We start from the raw sequence: 23,075 nt of genomic DNA on the forward strand, positions 1-23,075 counted from the left end.
ATATTATTATTACGGTTAAATTCGAAATTAATAATTTTTTTTTTTAAAAAAAAACGTTTAAAGAAGTAGGAAAATTATTAATTTGTTTTCTTATTAAGGGGAAAAAATCAAGGAAAAATCCCGAAAGCTTAAATTGATGATTTTATATATGTGTGTGTTTGTGGTCAATTGCTCTGTTAAAGTGCAGAAGAAGGCAGAAAGTAATAAGCAATTCTCTCACTTGATGGCGCTGCTGTTAGTTGTAAAGTACATGTTTGGAAGTCTGTCACAACGTAGTACAGACAAGCTAGCTTAGTTGTGTGTTGAACGGTGACGGGCATCACCAGGATAGCAGATTCAAAAATGTGGGCATACTTCGTGGCATGTGCTATTTTCATACAATGTAAGTTGACAATTTTTTTAACCCTCCAAAAAATAAATAAATAAATAAATAAATAAAAATTCAACTCCCGTGCGCGCAACTTACAATTTGTAATTTCCTGCCAGAAATTTTTCGATATAAACAAAATAAATAATTAATTATTTAAATAGGTGAGATTTTTAATAACTATTCTAACTCGTTTTTTTTAAAAAAAAATTTGTTTATGCTGTAAATTTCTTAATTATAATTATTCCAGAACTTAATGGTAATTAAGAAATCGAGGGAGAAAAAATTCGTTTCTTTAATTTAATTAATTAAAACGAATAGTCAAGATGATATATATTTTTTAGTGAATATTTATTTAATAAATTTAATAAATAGTTTAAAAATTTTCGATATTTTATTATATTTTAACGAAAAATAGTAATAATACGATGATGCACGTATGGATTTTTCTCATAGATACGAAAAATTTATAAATATTTGAAAGATAAAAACAAATTAGTATTCCGTACACGTAGTAAATAAGTTAATAATAAAATATTCATTAGGAAATGGTGTCTGAGGTGAGTTGGAAATATTAAATCATTGTATAAAAAATAATAATAATAATAGTAATACAAATACTACTGTAAAAGAAAGGAATCTTTTAATGTACTTTGTGTCATTTATGTAACGAGTTACAAGGTGCAATGTCTTAACATCATTCTTGCAACGTGAGGTAAGCCAACAGTCTTCCCAGAGGAGTATCCTATAAAGTGCTCTTTCTTGTCGGTCGTCTCTATGTCACACAAGTTGACATCAGAACTGTCTTTCCTCTCCTATGGCTTTTTACATACGTCTACAGTCACAACATCTTCTGTGGAGTTTTATAGTTCCCAAAGGTATATAAAGCTTTCCACTTAAACACTCTACCTTGCCTGGTTTTGCGGTACTTTCTAGCGTGTCAATCAAACTCTTAATGCTTATTCCACACGGTTTCATATTTCTTTATGACCCCTTCTTACTTTCAAGTAATTAGTATTAATGTAAACATTTTAAAATTATCATTTAACTCTCCATCTTTTTCTTCTTTTTCCTCCGTTTTTTATTTAATAAAAGTTAAATTTAAACATTTTAAAATTATCATTTAACTCTCGATCTTCTTCTTCTTCTTCTTCCTCCTCCTTTTTTTATTTAATAAAAAATTAAGTTTAAAATATTATTCGAGTTTTATAATAATATTTTATATATTTTAATTAGGTTCTAACTTAGTTTTCTGAATTATTTCTTCGTGGTTTACAGAATTTATAAGTGATTTATGTATACTTGAATCTCATCCTTTACAAATTAATATGAAGTGTTGCGCGTGGAATATCTGATTAAACAAGTTAAAAATATTTATATATATGTTATTCTTAAATTAATTTAATAATTTTTTTTTTAATTTTTAAGAAGAATTGTTAAAAAAATTAATAAATAAATAAAATAACATTCCGGAGATTTTTATTATGTTTTTACTTCCTCTCTCCTAATTTTTGCGAATTAAATTCCTATTTTTAAGTTAATTAAAAATAAATTGAATAATGAAATATCTTTAAAAAAATCTAATTTTAAAACATATTTAAGTATTCTTTAATTTATATTAATTCATTTTAAAAATTCCGTGATTTTTGCTGATTGCTTTCATAAACTCTTACGATATGACATGTTTTATTTTCAAAATTTTTAATTAAAATTTTTTTAATTATTATTATTATTTTTTTTAAAGAATTATAAAATAAAAATGCTTTTTAAATAGATAATAATTTACTTATTAAATGTGAAATAAATCAGAGAATTTAATTAATTATTAGTGAATTAGATTTTTTAAAATTTCTTTTATCTCTTAATTTTTTTAAAAGTATTTAAAAATTAATTAATATAATCCCATTTTTAATAATAATAAAAAAGAAAAATTAAATTAGTAATTTTTATAATAATTCAGATTTTATTAACATTGTTGATTATCTCATTACGTTTGGGAGAGAAATTAATTTTTTTTAAGGTCTTATCGTTGAAGTTTTAAGGTTTTTTTAATGGTTTTAAGATCTTTTTTTTTTCCCTTTTTTAAAATAATTTAAAACCTTATTCTAAAGTTTTAAAGTCTTATCCTACGGTATTTTAAGGTTTAAAGTTGTTATTTTTATAAAATTTTTAAAATTTTAATGTTAAGAATTAAAGTTATAATATAGAATTTACTTTTATTACATTTTTTGATGGTAAATTAATTAAATTTTTACCCTGTGCTTTTAAGGTTTTTTAATAATTTAAAGTTTTGTCCTAAGGTTTTTAAGATTTAAAATTATTATTTTTTAAAGATTTTTAATGTATTTTTAAGGTCTTAAATTTAAGAATTATGGTAATATTTGGATGGAAAATTAATTTTTAAGGTTTAAAGTTATTATTTTTATAAGGCTTTTAATGTTTTGTTTTAATGTTTTAAAACCTTATCTTTAAGTTTTAAAGTTTAAAATTATAATTTCTACAAGGTTTTAAGGTTTAGAATTAAAGTGATAATATAATTTTACCTCATTATATTTCGGTAAAAAAATTAATTTTTAAAGGTATTATCCTAAAGATTTTAAGCTTAATTATTGAATATTTAAATAAAGTTTATATCCTTAAAAACCTTTTTAAAAAACTTACGATATAGCGATAAAGCTTCAATTCCGCGCTTACGAGAAGCGAAGTTTCTCATCATCTTACGTTAGCAAATTTGCAGATTATTGGATGCAAAATGCTGCCCTTTTTTTAGCCAATTTTGGGCAGAGCATGCACCAATTTAGTGGGAATTCAATAAGCTCTTTAACACTAATAAAACTTCATACAAACATCCTTCGAAATCGGATTATTTTAAGTCTCACAACCCAAGATAATAGTCCATTTTTGTATAAATTTTGGAACCAGACAAATCAATTTAATCAAATTTTTAAATATTCCTAATCTTTATTAAATTTTATTATAAACTTTTACTGATTTTAAAACATATTTATTTAATTTTTTCTTGTATTAAATTAAACTTTTGACGCTCGTCTTTCATATATTATATAATTTAATTGATTATTTTTTTTATTAAATTCTTTAAAAATAAATTGAATAAAAAATAAATAAATAATAATAATAGTAATTCTGAGTTTTTATTAGTAATAAAATATATATATTAATTTTCTTTTTTTAAATTAAAATTTATTTTAAGATTAATTAATTTTACTTACGTTGATCTCTAGGAATAATTTTTCATTGAATATATTCTTTGAAATTTTGTTTACATCTTTGTAATGTTGTTTTAAAACTAAAATTCATTAATTTAAATTTAAATTAAGAAAAATATTTTTGAATACGAATTTATATATTAATATTAACTTCGAGAGTGTAATTTATCATCAATTTTCTTGAAGTTAAAACTTTAGAAAATTTTACAAGATTTTTAATTTTATTTATTTTTATAAAATTAAATATTAAAAAAATAATAATAATAATAATAGTAAACAGTTTTTTATGTAAAAAAAGTTAATTATATTTAATTTTTAATGCATAAATTAATTACTTTTAAATATACAGTAACTTAATTTCAATTATACTTAGCTTAATTGTACTTTTATATTAAATATAATTATACATAACGATTAAAATAATTATAATTATATTTCAAGTTAATATTTTTTCCGTAAATTTCGAATATTTTTTTGAATATTGAAGCGCCCAAAAATCATTTTAGGAGCTTCTCTCCTGTAATTTTTAAGTCTTAAAAAAGATTTTTCCCATCTTCTCCCGGATGGAAAGGGACAAAAATAGATTCAAAATTTCATTTTTCCACTTAAAGTAGGTATCTAGAAATCATTTATAAAAATAATCAGAGAGAATCAGAAGGTGTACAGGATCTAAGATAACTAATGGTTACACCAACACGACCTGACAAACTCCGCACTATTATCCGCTATTCGCGGATTAACTTTAATCCCTTATTGACAGATCAAATAGCTTTGACTGTGTCTGATAATCCCTCGTATTTAGTTCTCTCTTCCAAGAAAGGCAAAAGTCACAACCATCTGAGTAAAGCTAGAATTATTTACACAATCAATTTGTACCTTATTCTAACAAAAATGCTATTTCGAGGCTTTTTCCGTAATGAATCAGTTCCTGCAATTTTTTATTTGTTTTTTTTTCTCCCCTACATCATCCTTAGTAATTAATCAATGCTTTTTGAGCTCCACTGAGTAATTAATTAACAAAATACTGATTGAGTTTAGTGATTAATTTGTATAATCCACATAGTTTTTCTAATGCTTAATGAATTAGTGATTTATTATTATTCTCCTAATCAACAAGTGATTTTTTTCTTCATCTTCTTCCTACTCTCTTAACCTATGCATAAATCAAAAATTGTTTGTGCATAGGTTAAGAGAGGAGGAGGAAGAAGAAGAAAAAAACATACATCTAATAATACTAGAAACGTATTTTTTGTATGTTACACTTAGCAATTCATCACGACACATCTGAAATTTGTCACTGTAACAAACAATTTAGATACTAAGAATATTTTATCTTAGTTTCAATCAATTAGTAATTTATTATTCACCTAATCAGCAAGCGCTATTTTTCCTCTTCTTCCTCTTCCTCCTCCTTCTATCCTTCCTCTCTAAACCTATACATTAATCAAAAATTGTTTATGATTAGATTTAATAATACTAGAAACGTATTTTCCGTGTGCTACACTTAACAATTCATCACAATACAGCTGAAATTTGTCACTGTAACAACCAATTTAGATACCAAGAACGTTTTGTCTTAGTCTCAATCATTTACCGATTTATTATTATCATTCCCCTAATCAACAAGTGATTTTTTTCCTCCTCCTCTTTCTAAAATTGTTTATGGTCAGATTTAATAATACTACAGATGTATTTTTCGTATGCCACACTTAACAATTCATCACAATACAGCTGAAATTTGTCACTGTAACAACCAATTTAGTTACCAAGAACGTTTTATCTTAGTTTCAATCATTTTAAATAAGCAATTATCCTCTTCTACGAGATCCTGTGGGAGGTAAACAGTTGCATGTGAACCAACAGTTTTCAGTCATCTATCAGAACTCTATATCTGGATAAAGTTTGCGATATCCATTGACAGAAATTAAATTGAGATGTCAAGATACACAATAACAGATATCTGATAGGACTCCCACATCACCACCGATCGAAACATTGCTTGTCTTTGCAGTCTTTGCAATCTTTGCTCCTTCTTTTTTCCACTCGTATACAACCGATAATAACTTTTAGTATCCCCCCTTTTTTTTAAACTGATAATCTTCCAATTATATCTGGAAGAAAAGTTTAACTTAATCTAACGTGTTCTATTGTTTCATTTCTTGTCGTAACTAACTTCTAGTTTCTTCTTCTATAATATTTCAATCCATCAGTTACAATGCTTATAAAAATGGCTATCTTTAAAAACACCTTTCTATCGACTAACCTAAACAGACAGCTCATCCTTCAACTTAGTCAAGGAATAAAGTATTTTTCAACTTAAGTTTATGTCACATGTTTTGCTTTAACGCTAATTAATTGTATTTAGTGCCATTTATCATTTTTTAATGTTATTATCTTCCTCGATGTAACGACAATAACACTGCCTAAACGTTTACCTATGTCGAGATGTGGGCTGTTTTCTAGTGTATTATGATGAGGTACGAAGAATAAAGTGTTTTTCTATTTAAATTTGTGTTACATATTTGCTTTAATGCTTTTTATTTAGCTCTATTATTATTATTTTGCCTCGATATAACAACAATACTGCATAAACTTCTCCTGTATTCAGGTGTGTTGTTTTCTATTATATTACGCGAAGAATAAATTATTCTTAATTTAAATTTCTGTCGCATGTCTCGCTTTAGCGCTAGTTAATTGCATTTAGCGCCATTATTATTGTTGTTGTTATTTTGAGGAAAGTAATAACCACTGTATAAACCTCCCTTGTATTGAAATGAATGCTGTTTTCTACTATATTAAGATAAGGTATAAGGAATAAAGCATTCTCAATTTAAATTTCTGTCGCATGCCTCGCTTTAACGCTAATTAATCATATTTATCGTCGTTATTAATATTATTTTCTTCGACATAACAATAACAACACTACATAAATCTCTCTTATATTGAGATGTGTGTTGTGTGTTGTTTTCTACTGTATCATGACAAGATATGAGGCCACATGTATAAGTTAACAATAAGATAAATTGAAAAATAAAACACAGAAGAAAAAACTTCAATAATAGCAATAGGCAATTCCAATATTTCTTCGATTCTTAGACTTACTTGTCTTTATTGGATGCTCATTGTTTTCATAGAAACAATATCTTAAATTGGATGAATTTTTATAACAAATTAATTTTATATTTATTAAAATTTCCTTTGTATTGTAGTTTTCCCATTAATGGGAATTTAATATATTGCCAAACTCCAATTTTTCCTCCAAAAAATTTCATTTTGCACCTTTTTAAACGGGATTTTTTAGCTTAAATTGAATTTTAGAATATTAAATATATATATTTAATTTTTATATTTTTAATATAAATAAATATAATAAATTACTTGTAAATATTAATAATTAATTAACGTTATAATCTCTAAAAAATAGAAAAATAGATAAATATTTTATATATGTTTTTACTCGTTCAATCGATAAAAAATCAGAACTAAACCAACCAAAAAGAAAAATTACATTGCGTGGCAATCAATTAGAAGCTCTTTTTTAAAATCTTATATAAGAAATTTTGTAGTGTGTCAGTGGTTAGTTACAGTTTCCGGAGAATTTATAGAACAGACATGCGAACAGACCTTTCTTTTCTTTAATTTCTTTCCTGATAAACAACAGAATACATAAATAATGACAATAAAACTGAGTGAATTTATAGTAAACATATAGAGCACCTATCAATAAAATATTTAATAATTCAATGTTCTTTGTTATAATTCGAATTAATCAAAAAAAAGTTACTTTTATATGTAAAAATTAACTACAAAAGATTGCACTTTTATGCAGAAATTAACTACAAAAGGTTACACATTTATGCAGAAATTAACTACAAAAGGTTACACATTTATGCAGAAATTAACTACAAAAGGTTACACATTTATGCAGAAATTAACTACAAAAGGTTACACATTTATGCAGAAATTAACTACAAAAGGTTACACATTTATGCAGAAATTAACTACAAAAGGTTACACATTTACACAGAAATTAACTACAAAAGGTTACACATTTATGCAGAAATTAACTACAAAAGGTTACACATTTATGCAGAAATTAATCAGGAGAGGTTATTTTTATGCAAAAAGTTTTATGAAAATCAATATTTATGATCTCTTCTTCTGATTATCATCACTTTCTGATAAGTAATTTCTTTCAATTGAGATCGACAGATAATATTTTGTCCACATAACCTTTATCCTATCTGAAGATAAAAGAAATCCTTACAATCTTTGATAGATGACATGATAAAAAAAGTATTGAGAAGATCATGAGATATCCGTCTTGTAGATAGATAATTGCAATTTTGCAAGAGTGATGTATAGTACAACATATATATAATAGTATATTATATATTTTTACTAGAATAATTATTTTATAAGCTTAATTCATATAAATTTAATTATGTGTACAAGCTTATTTTAAAGGAAACACGAAAAAATTGCGCATGAAGTTACGCATAAAACAATTAATCAAAGATAAATATGATATACAGTTGGCTTACGATTAACACGACAAATAATAGATAACGAGGACGAGGTGTTGTGACAAATTATGGTGTGTCGTAACAATAATGATACACCTAAAAATTAGATTACAGGCGCTCGCTTAAATTATTTTTTACTTAGTTTTTCTTAAAATTAAGCATAAATTATATAAAAATATACTTTATTGGCCGGCAGCTTGAAAAAAATTGTACAGCTATAAATTCCCACTGTCTATTCTTTCTTAATATCGAGGACGATGTCGGATACATGAAAGTCGAGACCGGATATCGAAAGCTAGGAGCAGGGTGCCCCGATTAACTGTATACGAACTTCCGGTCTATAACGGAAATCACGTGATTTCAATTCAAAAATTTTACCCAGAACAGAGTTACGTAGATGACCGGCACGACTCTGTTGTTATCAGGAAAAGCATGATTTACAGGGGCAGACACTACTAATTTGAGATCGAGAGCATATATTTTAAATTAAATAAATTTAAAATGTGATTAAAAATTGCAGTCCGGCAATAATATTTGCTCGTGTTAAAGTATAAAAAGCCATCTTTAATAAATGATAACTGGCGATGCCTTTACATTGTCTAAACGTCATTAAAAAATAGAAAAATTTTGATTTTTTAAGCGTAAAAAATATTTTATAATGTGTTTTCGAAATTTTTATGAATAAAAGAATAGGTTTTTTATGAATATTTTATTATCCTTTCATAAAATAATAAAAATTTCCGTCTTAATGTTAAGAATCATACGAAAATAACGCGCTGAATACATTTACTCTATTGATTTTTTTTTCTTATATATTTTAATTTTAATCAATGAAAAGAAACTTTTAAAAAATTCTATAGATTTATTTAAAGAGTTAATAATGAAAAAAGTTAAAAATTTGAAAAATTTAAGAGAAGAAACCGTAATAAATAACAATACTTTAAGTTAAAAAATTGTTTTTAATTCTCTATAGACTATATTTTACATTTAAATAGTTAAAAAATTTCCAAAGAAGAAGAAAATTAAATAGAGAAGACTTGAAATCTTCAATAGAATCCGTTAAATAGTAGATTTGGATATAGTTGGCTTACGTTCAGTTCTAGTATAGAAGCCCATTAACTTCCACTCTGCAAGGACCATGGACTTTCTTCTCTTGTACTCCCAGTCGTGTCATTAGTTTTACACTCAATTTTTTTGTTTCTCCAGTATTGGATCGAACTTCTATTATTCTCAGCACTGCAGGCAGGAAGGCCATTAGCTTATCCACAGAATAGATCCTGTCTTCGTTGAAGAACAATTAACTCTGTTTACTAAGTTTAGTCAACTTATAAAATCCAACTATGTATAACCTCCTTTTTTTTCTTCTCTTCTTTTCATTGATGATAAACTCCTCTATGGCCCAAAATAGAGGGGAAAGTGCCATAGAATCTAATAAGAAATGGTATCTGGAAGCGTTAAATATTGTATTAAATTATTTTTTTTCGGCCACAGCCAAATATTTGTTTGTAAAAGGATTTTTAAAATTTAAAAATGTGCTGTACGCAGCTAAATATATGTTTATAAAAGTCTTTTATAGTTATGTAAATCTTTTACATTTTTCTTTAGCATTTAGCATCAATAATTTAGCATTGTTTATGCTTATGGATTATGGACTTTTACGTTTAATTTTCTAAGAATTTCAACATAAAATTGAGAATTAATTGTAGAAAATTTATTACTAAATGCAAAGAAAATTACTTTAAAAAATTTTTAATTTAGCAAATTTGAGAATTTAAAAAAAAAAAAAAAAAAAAAAAAATCCTTCTCAAATTCTGTTTTAAAAGTCTTCTCGAATTTTTAAAGCGAGTTAAAAATCTAGAAAAATTATTATAAAATAAATTCGAATTAAATATTATATAACGATTTTAATTTTCTAATTTGCAAATATTAATAATTTAAATTTATAATCAAAGTTGTTGTGTAGTAAATTCTTATATAAAAGTATAAAAGTAAATTTGATTAGTTCTCATCCTCCTCATAAATCTCTTTTTATTCTGATGTAAATTCCAATTTGAAAAGTCATTATTCTAAATTAAATCTAAATTTTTCCCTATTAGTTTTTGCATTAATAAAATAGAATGATAAGTCAGCATTTTCCCCTTTTTCTTCCTTGCATAAAACAGAAAAATAAAAGAATAAAATTCATGCTTTAATAATAAATAATACTTCTAATAATACTTTACATGTGTAATGGTGTTAACGATATCTTCCAATGATTCTACAACCGAACCTCGATATAGCGCTCTCTTATATAGAGGTGCTACGCTCCTACGGCGTCAATCAATGCTGATGATTTTTGCAGGGCAAAGGGCATTAAATCACGCAAATTTCAAACTCTTTAACCTCAGAAATATTCGTTTTTAGACCTCGTTACATTATTGCTCGAGATTCTTCAGTTTAGCGTCACACTCGATTTAAATGGTAGCGTTATATCGAGGTTTGATTGTATTTTACGTCCTTAAGTAAAACTTCTCAGAAATGTGTGTATTTTACTACATTTTAGAATCATTAATTACTTAATTTTTTTAAATATATTCCTATATTTTTAAGAATTAAAAATACGGGATTAAAAATCTCGATATTTATTGAAATTAATCGGAATTATTTCTTATCCAATTAAAACATAGAAATTCCTACAGATGTATTTGCTTAAAGGTATCATTTTTCACAAATGTAATTGTTTCTGATCATTTTCTTTTCATTAATTATACATATTTATCTTTAAAAATTAAATTAAGATCTTAAAAAATTAAAAATAAGAAAAAAAAATGATGAGACCTGCATCATTTTTAAAGAGAAAAATACATTTATTTTATAAGATTTTTAAGGATTAATTATTATAAACTAGTAGCAATATACTAAAAGCATTAGATTATTCAAATATTCTTTAAAAATAAAAATAATAATAATAATAATAATAAACTTTTAATTGCACAGTTTTATAAAATGTTAAATATTTAAAGTTAATAGATATTTTAGAATTAAATATTCAGCTTACAAAATTAAGAAGATTTTAATTAAAGTTAATTATGAAAATATTTTTAAAACAATAATTTACTTTTAATGTTATTAAATTTGAAAATTATTAAAACAGATAATTTTTTAATTAAAAAGGATTTTAATCAAATAAATATTAGTTTATCATCCATTTCCTCCTTTCTCTCTCTCTCTTCTTCCTTTGAATTTTTTAATAATTTAAAAATTAATGAACTCATAAAATGCATCAGAAGATGTTATTAATTAAAATTAATTAATATATATATATATATATCATTTATTATAAAGTGAAACTCACTTTAATAATTTACTAAAAATCTTCTCCATGATTAATTATTATAGTTATTTTCTAATTTAAATATTTTATTAATTTAATATTTTAAAAATTATATAGAAAAATTATTATCTGGAATTTAATAAATTAATTTCTTTTATATGTTTTCTGTTAATTTATATATTAAAAAAAAATTTATGTATACAAGTTAATAAATTATCGTGAAATATTAAGTAAAACCTCAAAAGAATTACTTATAAAGAAGAATTTTTAACATTAAATTTAAGGTAATCAGCTTGATAAAGATTTAAAATTCTCAGTAGAAAGAGTTTCTTTAGAAAAATAGCAATTTTTTTTTGGAAATTTTTACAAATTTCTTTTATGTGAAATTAATACATAATCTTATTTTCCCTTTCTAAATGTAAATTGATACTTAATTTTAATGTTTTGAGTAAATTAAATTTTGTGAATATTTCTTTGAGAATAGGGATCAAATATCTTTTCTAGTGAAAATCTTCAGACATCATTATTTCTGGCTTTAAGATAATTTAATTCATTTCCAATATATAAAGCTTTGACATAACTAAAATCAATATTTAAATGAAGGAGATGGGGATATAGGTAGTTAAGTTAATTATCTTTATCTCTCTTCCTAATAATCTTAAGTATACAATATTTTGTTTCTTACTTCCTGATTTAAAAATATAATCAAAAAGAACTTTACATGCATGAGCATGAATGATAATGACCATATTAAATGGGAATAATAAACTTTTAATTTCTTATTTAATTATTATAAATTATGTAAAATGAGATTATTTATTATTTATTGAGTAGTGTTTTAAATACAGGATATTGCTTTTAATTCTTGTTATCTTGATAAAACCCCGGTTATTTAAGACTTTAATTACAATTTTTCTCTTTAATTTTATTCTTAAATAATACCTCCCCCACTCCCCCCATCTTTAATGTAGAATTTCGTTTTCTTGTTTTCTTAAATGAAATAAATTTTGTAGAAAATCTTTCGATTTAATTCTGGGATGTAAGCTCTTGTCCATGTTTTAAATAAACACAATTATAATTTTGCTTACTAGAGATAAACAAGAAAATATTTAAAACAACAAAATCTTTAATATAAAAGGATTTAATAACATTTTAAATGGATTAACAATTAAATAGTGTAACAGGATAACTTAAATGTATTCTTTTCAATATGTTTACAATACACAACACCATTGTTTAATTGTTAATCCAGTTAAAACTTCAAATTTAGTAACCACCTGTAATGAGAAATATATCAAAATTTACTTAGAAATTGTAAATAAATGTGTTTTAACAGTTATTTTTAATGTTTAAATACAGAAAAAGGGAGAATTTTGTAATCATAACAGTAAGAATTCATTTAATTTCAATTACAGAAACTCAATTTGTTGATTAAACATCATCTTAATTAAAATTATGGAATGAAATATTCATAATTTAACCCCATTAGAGAAATTTCTATTGCCTGAATTTAATAAAATTGATAATTTAAAGGAAGAAAAAATAATAAAATAAATCAATAATCTTTTACAATCTCAGTAAAACCACTTCTAAGATAGGAAAAGTATATGTTTGAGATGCAGTAACCTTAAAATAACTTGACAGAATGATGTAATAACTTCCTAATGAGCTCTTTCAGGATCAATTTTAATTTTATCAAGCATCAGTTATTTACTCAATTTGTGATCTTCATTAACAAATCATAATGACTGTCTAACAAAAGCATCATTAATCAATAAAATACTAATTAGGTTATTGCACTGTTTCTATCTATTCCAAGATATTGCATATTCATTAAAATTTAATTATAGAAGAAAAAAGTATATACTAACAACAGCCTTTTGACATGAAATTTTGATTATAAAAATAATTTTCTTGTGTTTAACAATAGAATAAAACTTTAATTATATTATTGCACTGCAATTTTTTAAATGCATCTATATTGAAATTGCTATAATTTTCTTATGGTAAATTAAGTTAAAAACTAAAATATAAATATTCTGTGATTATAAAATGAATCATTACAGCTCTAATAATAATAAAAATAATAATAATAACAACAACATACAAACCAGATGACTTCATTCATTTAATATATAAATATATTTTCTAAAAAAATAAGAAAATAAATTGAGCAATAACTTTCCTTCCAACAAAGGGATACTTTCAATAATAATAATGGAAATAAAATTTATTATTTATAATAAATTACAAGAATATAACAATATATCTTAACTAAAAATATATAAAGAAGTGGGAAAAAATATGCCATGATATGTTTTAAACTCTATACATTAACATAATGGCCTTAAGTTAAATTTTATTGTAAAGCTTTAGATTTTATTTCTTAGTTAAGTTTAGAATTATAGCCAAAATTTTCTCTTGGCGTGCTTATACACACACACACAAACACACACTTATTATGAAATAGTAGTTAGAAGAACACTAATTACCTTGATAGCTAATTACTCCATCTAATGACTTTAGTTCAGCATGCATCTTAACTGACTTCTATCCACCAAACCAAAACAACTTTTGAGAGCTTTTGCTGATGCTTACTTTAATATGTCAATAATTCAATGTACTTTATACATTATTACCATTAAAGTGCATTGTTGAAGTCAGCAAGCCGAGAAAAGTCTATTCAGGATTAATTTTACTCATAATTTTAAATATATTTTTTCTCTTCCTTTCGTTTACATCGATCTATTTTATAACTTGCTAATTGACTGCGAACATTATTCAATTTTTAATGTGTCACTTTGTATGCGAAACGATTTAAATTTAAATTATCCACTACTACCAGATAAATTTTTTTTAATAGCGTAATAATTGATACATTTACTTTGAATTTGAATTAACCAATAACTAGATAAACTCTTTATTACGTAATAAGAATGATTGTTACGTCAGGAAAGCGTTCGGAAATTTGAATTCTCTTCCAACCAATCACTTTCATCGCTCGAATTTTGACCGTTATTTTATTATTATTATATTTTTTTTGTTCTTTCGTTTGTGATGCTGAAATCGTCGATTACGTAATAACTACGTCAACCAATTGAATCGTTTTTCCAGTTTTTAAAACGATTGCATTAGAATAATGTCGTATGTTTTGTGTTACTTTTAAACGTGTTAGTTTTAGGAAAAATTTCTCGCGCACACACACACACACAAACACACATACACATGAAAGTTTAAGGTAGTAATAGTGAGCAAGAGCTAAGACAACATGACTAGTATTGCAAGCACGTAGTTTCTTCGTTAGTCATGCAATGCTGTCTTTACGATCCTGTGCAACATCCGGTATAGTTTACATATATCGTGCTAGAAGTTCGTGTTCCTTCCAACAGTCAGGAAACAAAAGGCTTGATTGATGATCTTTCGAATCTGCACGCTAATACTATATCACGTGTTTCGCCCTAGTCGTTAAATTCGCGAAATTTCACGTGATTACAAATTGTAAAATTTGCGAATCTTCATTTGCTCTAGTTTATCTAGTGGGGTACTTTTTCATATTAAGTTTACTTTCTACCATGTCTTGCATGCAATATCAGTTATACACACAACGTCAGCAACAAAGTCAAATTCATTTTCTTTTCTTTTTGTTCTTCATTATAAATAGAGCAAAGAATTAACAATAAAATTCAAATTTTAATTCCTACATTTATGTGATTTTTAAGGCGTGGCAATTTCAGATTTGTAACTGTTATTTTATTTTATTTCCATTTCTACTTTCTTTGATGTTGTATAACAATGGAAAAGTATGCCGATCGTTCAAAAACTGACCCCTGAATCAGAATTTTTTACATTTTTGGATTTGGATACCTCTAAACATGCAAAAAATTGGGATTTTCTCTGTATGTATGGATGTTAGTGTATGTGTGTAGGAAGTCAATTTTTTGAAACTTAATAACTCCTCAGCCCATTGTCAAACATTTCTGAAATTTTGCAAGAAGGTTCGTATATTAGGGATAAACGTTTCTAGAAATTTTCAGGAAAATCAAACCATTGGTTCGAGAGATATGGCCCCTAACCTCTCCAACCAATCTGACAGTGCCACGTTATCTTACGAGAAAAAAGAGCAATTGCCTGGGGCTCCCGCCAGCAGAGAGTCCCAAACCAATCTTTTATAAGAAAATATTTCCCCAAAACATTCCCCTGAAGGAAAATGCCTGAAATCAATACCGTACACGAGGCCCCACGAAGCTATAATGCACCAATCTTAAGACAAAGATAACGGTAGCAATTATTAGGAATGAAAATAAATAAAAGTATGCCAGAAAAGTCCAGTAAAAACATTTCCAACGTTTTTATTTCTTCTTCTAGTTGAATATCTCATTCTTACGTACTGCAATACTGATTTTTTGTTTGTTTGTTTTGTTTTTATTGAAAGACAAGAAGAATTCATAACTTATGCAACAAGCTGTGAAATATTTATCACATTTCCAACATCCTATGTGCATCTTTATTTACCGGTTTAAAATTTTTATTAATATACAATTTTATAGAGTTAGTAGAAGAAGAGGAGGAGGAAAAGAAGAAAGATAACATAACCTAACTGCTAAAAAACAACTAACAATGTTGTTCTCTTGTTTGTGGAAGATCGTGAAGAAATTTTGTTGTTTATGTTCTGTAACTATAGCGTGCAAGAGAACACTTTTCTCAATCATTTCTTTTCTGTCTAATAATTTATCAAATTTCTTTAGAAAGACAGATTTTTATCATTCGAAGTATATACAATAATTTTTATAAAAATTTTATCTTTGTATACCTGAATTATTTATGTGATTATCTAGATTTTATCACTGGTTTTAAACCCATTAAAATTATTATTTTAGGTTTATTGTGTACAATAAAAATATGTCTTTTCCTCTCTTAAGAAATGTAAAAGTTTCTTTTCCTGGTCTATAATTACATTTTGTGTAATTAAGCGCAATTTTAAGTATTTAAACGTGAAAAAATTTGAGTATTTATTTAATGCATGTGTATAAAACCTCTAAACGACGGCCATTTTTAGGAACGTTGAATAAAAATGCATACAAAACAACCTCCAAACAACGGCCACCTCTACACGGCGGCCACTTTTAGATAAAAATAGCCTCTAAACAACGGCCACTCCCAACTACCGCCATTTTTTTAATGTCTCCGTCAATGGCCGTTGTACAGAGGTTTGACTGTAATATACAGCAAACAAATATGTTTTTATTAAATTTTTTTTAAAAATTATCATAATTAACAATTAATTTCTATTGTTATTGAATTTTTTCGTTATTTAGTTTTAAAATTTAAACGAATTTTTTACATTTGAAGAATTTACGTCAATTTGACGTTATCTTTTAAACTTGTTCATTGTGAAACTGAAGAAGTGACGTCAAATTGACGAAACAAACAGGTATATTATTGTATTTGTATTCAAAAATTTACTGGAAAAATGTAATTTATAAATAAATGTTAAATGTTTATTTTTTAAACACGATTTTAAATTGTCATTCATGTTTATAGAGATTACAAAGGTATCATTTTGTCCAACATCTGTACTCTCATTTATCTGTCTTTTCGTGAGATTTTCGGGAATTAAGTGAGATTGGAAGTTGAAATTTTCAGGGATTGAAGATGAATAGTCTCTTCATAGAATTTCATATCGAATCTTACTCTATTTTTATTTTATTCCTTCTTCTATCATCTATAAAAATAGAAGTTTTGAGAAAATAAAATTGAAATTTTGTATCACTTTCTTCGTTCGTCTGTTCGTTTGGCTGTTCACGAAACTTTTCGTGGGTAGATCAATCAAATATATATATATATAATTAAATTTTGGATGCCTTTTGTATTCTATATATTTTTGTATTCTATAGAGGGAAGTTCAAGGTATAGGATACAAAAAGGCCTCCAAAATTTAATCATTTATATTAAAAAATGATTGAAAATAGTCTGAATTAAAGGTTCTTTTGACAAGTGATCAAAACAATTTTGTTTTGTTTTCTTGATTTTATTCATATACAGCCGAACCTCCAATAACGGTGGCTACACTTTCAGGAATACTGAATAAAAATGCATACGAAAACAACCTCCAAACAACAACCAATTTAGGAACGTTGAACAAGAAATGAATGCAAAACAACCTCTAAACAACAGCCCGTCAGTGTCCGTTGTTCAGAGGTTCGACTGTATTTATATGACTCTATCACCATTTCAAATCTCTCAAGTCAATCCTCTCTAACTCATCAAATTTCAGTTTTATAATTTTTTTTTTAATTTAAATTTACCTTCAATTAATATATGTATATAATTTTAATTGATATAATTCAAAATTTCCTCATAAAAATTTTTATTTCCTGATATTAAACTTTAATTAAAGATGAAAGAAACTGAAACCGAAAATATACATTAGATTTAGTTATTTACATACAGAAAAAAAGCAGGGATATTTATTTGTCTTTTAAATAATAAAAAATAATAAATGACTGGTGAATTTTACGTATAAATAAATTATTTTCATACTTGTTAAAGCAATTTTTTAAAATAAATATTTAATTTCTTAAAAACAATGGAGATTAAAACAAAAAAACATGGCGAAAAATAATTGTTATAAATCGCTAAGGCTCGTGTGACGTTGCTTAAAAATTTAACGGCATTTTAAACGAAAAATAAATTTAAAAAATAATCACTGTGTGATGTCATTTAACTGTTATAAAACAAATACAGGAATTCCAATTCGTCGATCAATCAAAACAATATTCCTTAAGTTTACTTATACCTTTGAGAAAAACTGTTTATCAAACATATGTTTTCATAAAAGTCTGAATTTTTACTTTAAATCATAAAAATTTTCTAGTATAGATGAAAGAATCATATTTACAGAAAGATATCTTCTGTTTTTTTCTATTGTTTCTGTCTTCTACTACCGTTTCCCCCCTCTTCCTTTTAAGTTTTCGAAATACGTCTATGAGTCTCAAGCATAAAATAGGCATATATAAAATGTAGTTTGGTAAGAATATTGTTGTAGTAGTAAAAAATAAAAATATAAATATATATACAAGTTGTTTACTCGAAAATATCGACGATATTTATATTTTTATATATACAGTACAGCATCAACAACAATAAATTTCATCATGCAAAATGGCAGAAAATATAGTAGAAGAAATAGTTAATAACAAATAAGTTATTGCTAGGAATTAAACTTTTAGAGCGATTTATGATCTGGTCTTATCATGTTTAATGATGCAGATTCATGCTTGGTATGTGATCAAGAAATAGCAATTTTCACTGAGTGAAGACACCAGATTTTTCTTTTGGTTACGTTTCTGGCTGTTATATATAACAGAGGGAAAGTATGGCGCTCGTTCAGAAAATGACCCCCCGTGCAGATTTTTTTAATTTTTTGGAGTCGGGGACTTTGAAACGTCGAGAAATGTAAAAAACTTGGGACTTTTTCCATATGTATTCCAGTGGTAGTGTTTGGGGGAACGATTTTGTTCACCTAATTCAAAGCTTAATAACTCCTGTGCTCATTCTCGAAAATTTATAAAATTTTGCAGGGAGATTTAGGTATCAGGGTGAAATATTTCTAGAAATTTTCAGAAAAATTGGAATATCCATTCGTGAGATATTGCTCCCACCCGCTTAATGTCACCCGAACCAATCTAAAGACATACAGGCAATGGTAGCAATTATTAGGGACGAAAACAAATAAAGAATGCCGGGAAAGTCCAACAAAAACATTGTCGGCTTTTTTTTATATATATATATTTTATTTTAGTACCGGAGATCTCATCCAATAATGCTTCCCGTGATGTTAAATATTTAAGGAAGCTCTATAAAAGATTTCAAGATGTTATAAATATCAACACGAATCAATGTGACATACGTTTCGTACATAAAATTAACTGAAATTCGTTTAATTTAAATCGTATAAATTTAAATTAATGCCCGTTAGAATAGTAGATTTATTTATTTATAACTTTATTCATTGGAAATATTTTATTCTTATTAAATATTAACATAGATGCCAATCATTTACTTTGAAAATATTAACAGAATCAGAAGTATTCCTTCGAGAATCGTAAGAATTGTGGCTCTATAATAACTATAGTTGGTAAATATTTGATCATTGAAGGTGATTTGATCATCGTTTATTTCTCGTTGTGTAAATTAGATGCCGTTCTTCAATGCAAAATACATGTATAATGGATATTCATCCCTGTTATCTTCCTCATCTTGCAAACGACAAATTCGTGGAGTCGACAGATGATTTTACACATTTACTTTCGTTATTTATTAAACTTTCGAATCTATCTCTGTTTATCTTGAAATTAAAGAACGCATTATAATCAATATTTGTATAAAATTTTCTTAAGAAAATAAATTATTATTTTTCTCCTCTGTTAAAAATCAATACGAAAAGAAATTAATGAGGATTGAAATAAATGTAACTAGAAGCTATTTAGTTCTGATTTTTAAATAATCAACACGAAAGCGAAGACGAAAATTAGCTTTTAATATTGTTAAAATTTCATTTTTCTACAATGAAAATATGAGAAAATATTTAAATTAATAAGATAATTATTAAAATGGTAACAGACTTTTTATAATTTTAATTGGCCTGCATTGAAACCTGATCACTCTCAAACCTCAATTAAAACCGCAACCTCGTCACGTGGGATGAGATGCCAAAGTGTATGATTCTTTATAGAATCTTCTTAATAACATTATTAAGATGCCAAAATGCATGGTATTTTATGGAACCCCCTCATTAGCATCTATTCATTTTTAGAGTTAAACTAATGTATTAAATTGATGCTACAAGCTGTGTGTTATTATCGTAGTAATAAATAAAACTCAACCAACACCTTGTGTTTTATACTAGCCATTAAAAAATTTATGGCATCTTTCCCCTAGCCTACTCTGTATACAGGTTTATTATTAAAATAATATTAAAGAGCTGAAATTTTATAATAAAAGATTTAAAGAATGATACAAGCAGACCTGTTACGTTATTCAAAAAAAATCCCACGACCAATCATCGTCGAGATAAACATAATTTTAATCAATTTCACTAAAGATTCTTCACGCGTATAACTTACATATTTTGCGGTGGACTTCCTATGTTTATCGAAAACTTTTTACTTAATGTTATCTCCTCAAATATCTACTTTTAAGGATGTAATTATCTTCATCTTGTGTAATTCGAAACGTTTAAAGCAATGACTATTTAATAAACAATCAAACGTTTTCAGCCAAATCTGTTGGCCATCATCAGGTTAAACAAATTCGAATGCGAATGCAAACATAAAATGGAACAAAAAATTTAAATACAAATAAATAAAATAACGGATAAAAAATATACATATAAGAAAGTAAAAATTAAATATAAATAACAAAAATATATAAAAAATATGTATAGGTTAAATAATAAACTACACGAAACTCTAATAAATGCAAGAAGTGCATTTATCAATAAAATTATATGAAATTCTGACATATACAAGATATGCAGTGATAACAAAATCAAGGCATTAAATTAAGAGGTATCAAACCTCTTAATTAAATATTTCCATGCCGAAGGCAACCCTTCAGCATCCCTGGCATTAATGCAGGCATTATGTAATCTGCTCTTAAATATTTCAATTTTTTCGGCGCAAAGCGCTAAAGTCGGTGAGTGTACAGGTTTAATGATGTCTGCTTCACCCCACTTGACTACCGAGCCTTCAATCTGTGCCATCTGAGATAGAATTGTGGCGTTAGATCTTTTGCTGATGTTGTATTTGTGCTCCCTCAATCTAATCCCTAAGCTTCTATTAGTAACTCCAATGTAGTTTTTATTAATGCCTAGTTCTTGGTTTTCATAAGGAATTTTGTACACTCCAGCCATTCTTTCTTTATCAATACGGTCTTTGTCGTTCCTTAATAATTTGTACAAGTTGGGAGCCCTCTTGAAAATTAACTTGGTATTTTTGCGGGCTGAGATTTCCTTCATGATAGCTTCTTTCTTTCTGTCATACGTGAACTTTGTGAATTTGCGGAAATCCCCTCCTTGAGCTTTTGTTTTGTTATTCTTGTAGTTTTTGATTAGTGTGGTTAACATATCCGCCCTGTACCCTAGAGTTCTAGCGATATGCGATATCCTGTAGATTTCTTTTTGTCTATCAACCACACTACTGCAGTAGAGAAAAGCCCTGCGAACAAGGGCACGGAAAGCAGCCATTTTGTATTGGTAAGGATCATTCGAACGCGATGGAATGTACAAAGGGCTATGCGTTGGTTTTACGTACACTTTAGTAATCAAATGTCCTTCCTTGAATTCGATGTCAATGTCTAAAAAATGTATCCGTGAGGAACACGTCTGTTCAATCTTTAGCATGAGGCCGTCATCGTTGTTGTTGATTCTATTAATAAATTCCTCGATTTTCCGGTCATTCTTCCATATTACAAGGACATCGTCCACGTATCTTTTAAAATACATAATGTCATTTATGAAGCCACAAATAACACTCTTTTCTAACCTTCTCAATACAAGTTCACACAACAATCCTGACATAGGACTTCCCATTGGGACTCCCCTTTTTTGTTTGTATTGACGGCCATTAAAAGCGAAAAAAGATTCATAGCAGACAAGGTTAGCTAGCTCTATCAAATCATTACTGTAATTTGCCAAATCTGGGCTTTTGCTGCGCATGAAATCCAAAAGCGCTACCTTGCATGACTCAATTTTTATAGAGGGGTATAAGCTCTCGTAGTCCATTACGGTTCCAACCTCATTATCCATTAAAATTAGATCTTGTATCTCATTAACCACATCCCTTGGATCCTTTGCCACATATACGTTATTTTCGAGCTGAGAGGTGAGAAACCTATGTAATTTCTTTTCAAGAAAAAAGGTTGGTCCTCTGCATCTTTCAACTATGGGTCTTACTTCCTTGCCCTCTTTATGGGTTTTGGCAAACGCAAATAATCTCGGCATACCTGGCCTAGGATTCCGACAATTTTTGAGAAAAGGTAATAAACTAGTGATTTTAGCTTTTTCAAGTTTCTTAACTCTTCTGTCGACGCTATCAATAATCTTTTCGTCAACACGCTCGCATTCGGTTTTTTTAATATAATCATCCAAAGCGTCATTATACGTTTGCCTTTTCATGATGACTAATGTCTTGCTCTTGTCCGCTCTAGTAGTAACCAAATCGTTTTCTCTAAGCCAGCATTTAGTAAGTTTGATGTATTTACCGGCATCACATCCTTTCCTCCAAGCCGTCCGGTCTTTAATGACAGTTTTCCATCGGAGGTATTCTTTTTCTAAAGGATCTAGCCCAGATATTCCTCTTTCTATTTCCTGAATTGACGCGTCCCATGAGTTTGAACTTTCAGGGACATAGTTCGGTCCCCACTTTAGAAACTCCATGATCTTCATCGGGACTTCTACCTTGTCCCATAAAACGAATGTCGAAGGATTATCCTTAGCTACTCTTGATGCCTGTTTTCTAATGATCCATTTCATTTTCTTAATGTACTTGTTCCTTAAATTCACATGTACCGCATCCGTTAATTTAACTATTCCTCGGTTGATATCTACCAACATTTCAGGATCCTCATTGTATATAACATTT

General features: G+C 26.9%; 1 protein-coding gene across 1 annotated transcript in view; it reads left to right on the plus strand.

The window, feature by feature from the left end:
* The first annotated feature begins 264 nt into the window (after window positions 1-264).
* LOC136984984 (uncharacterized) overlaps window positions 265-23,075 on the plus strand; it is a 55,639-nt gene continuing 32,828 nt past the window's right edge. Inside the window, exon 1 of the mRNA XM_067282145.1 lies at window positions 265-382. Coding sequence (XP_067138246.1) covers window positions 343-382 — 40 coding nt within the window. The 5' untranslated portion in view covers window positions 265-342. The remainder of the gene's footprint in view (window positions 383-23,075) is intronic.

Source organism: Centruroides vittatus, unplaced genomic scaffold (assembly GCF_030686945.1).
Source record: "Centruroides vittatus isolate TY-2023 unplaced genomic scaffold, ASM3068694v2 contig_941, whole genome shotgun sequence".
NCBI classification, from domain to species: Eukaryota; Metazoa; Arthropoda; class Arachnida; order Scorpiones; family Buthidae; genus Centruroides; species Centruroides vittatus.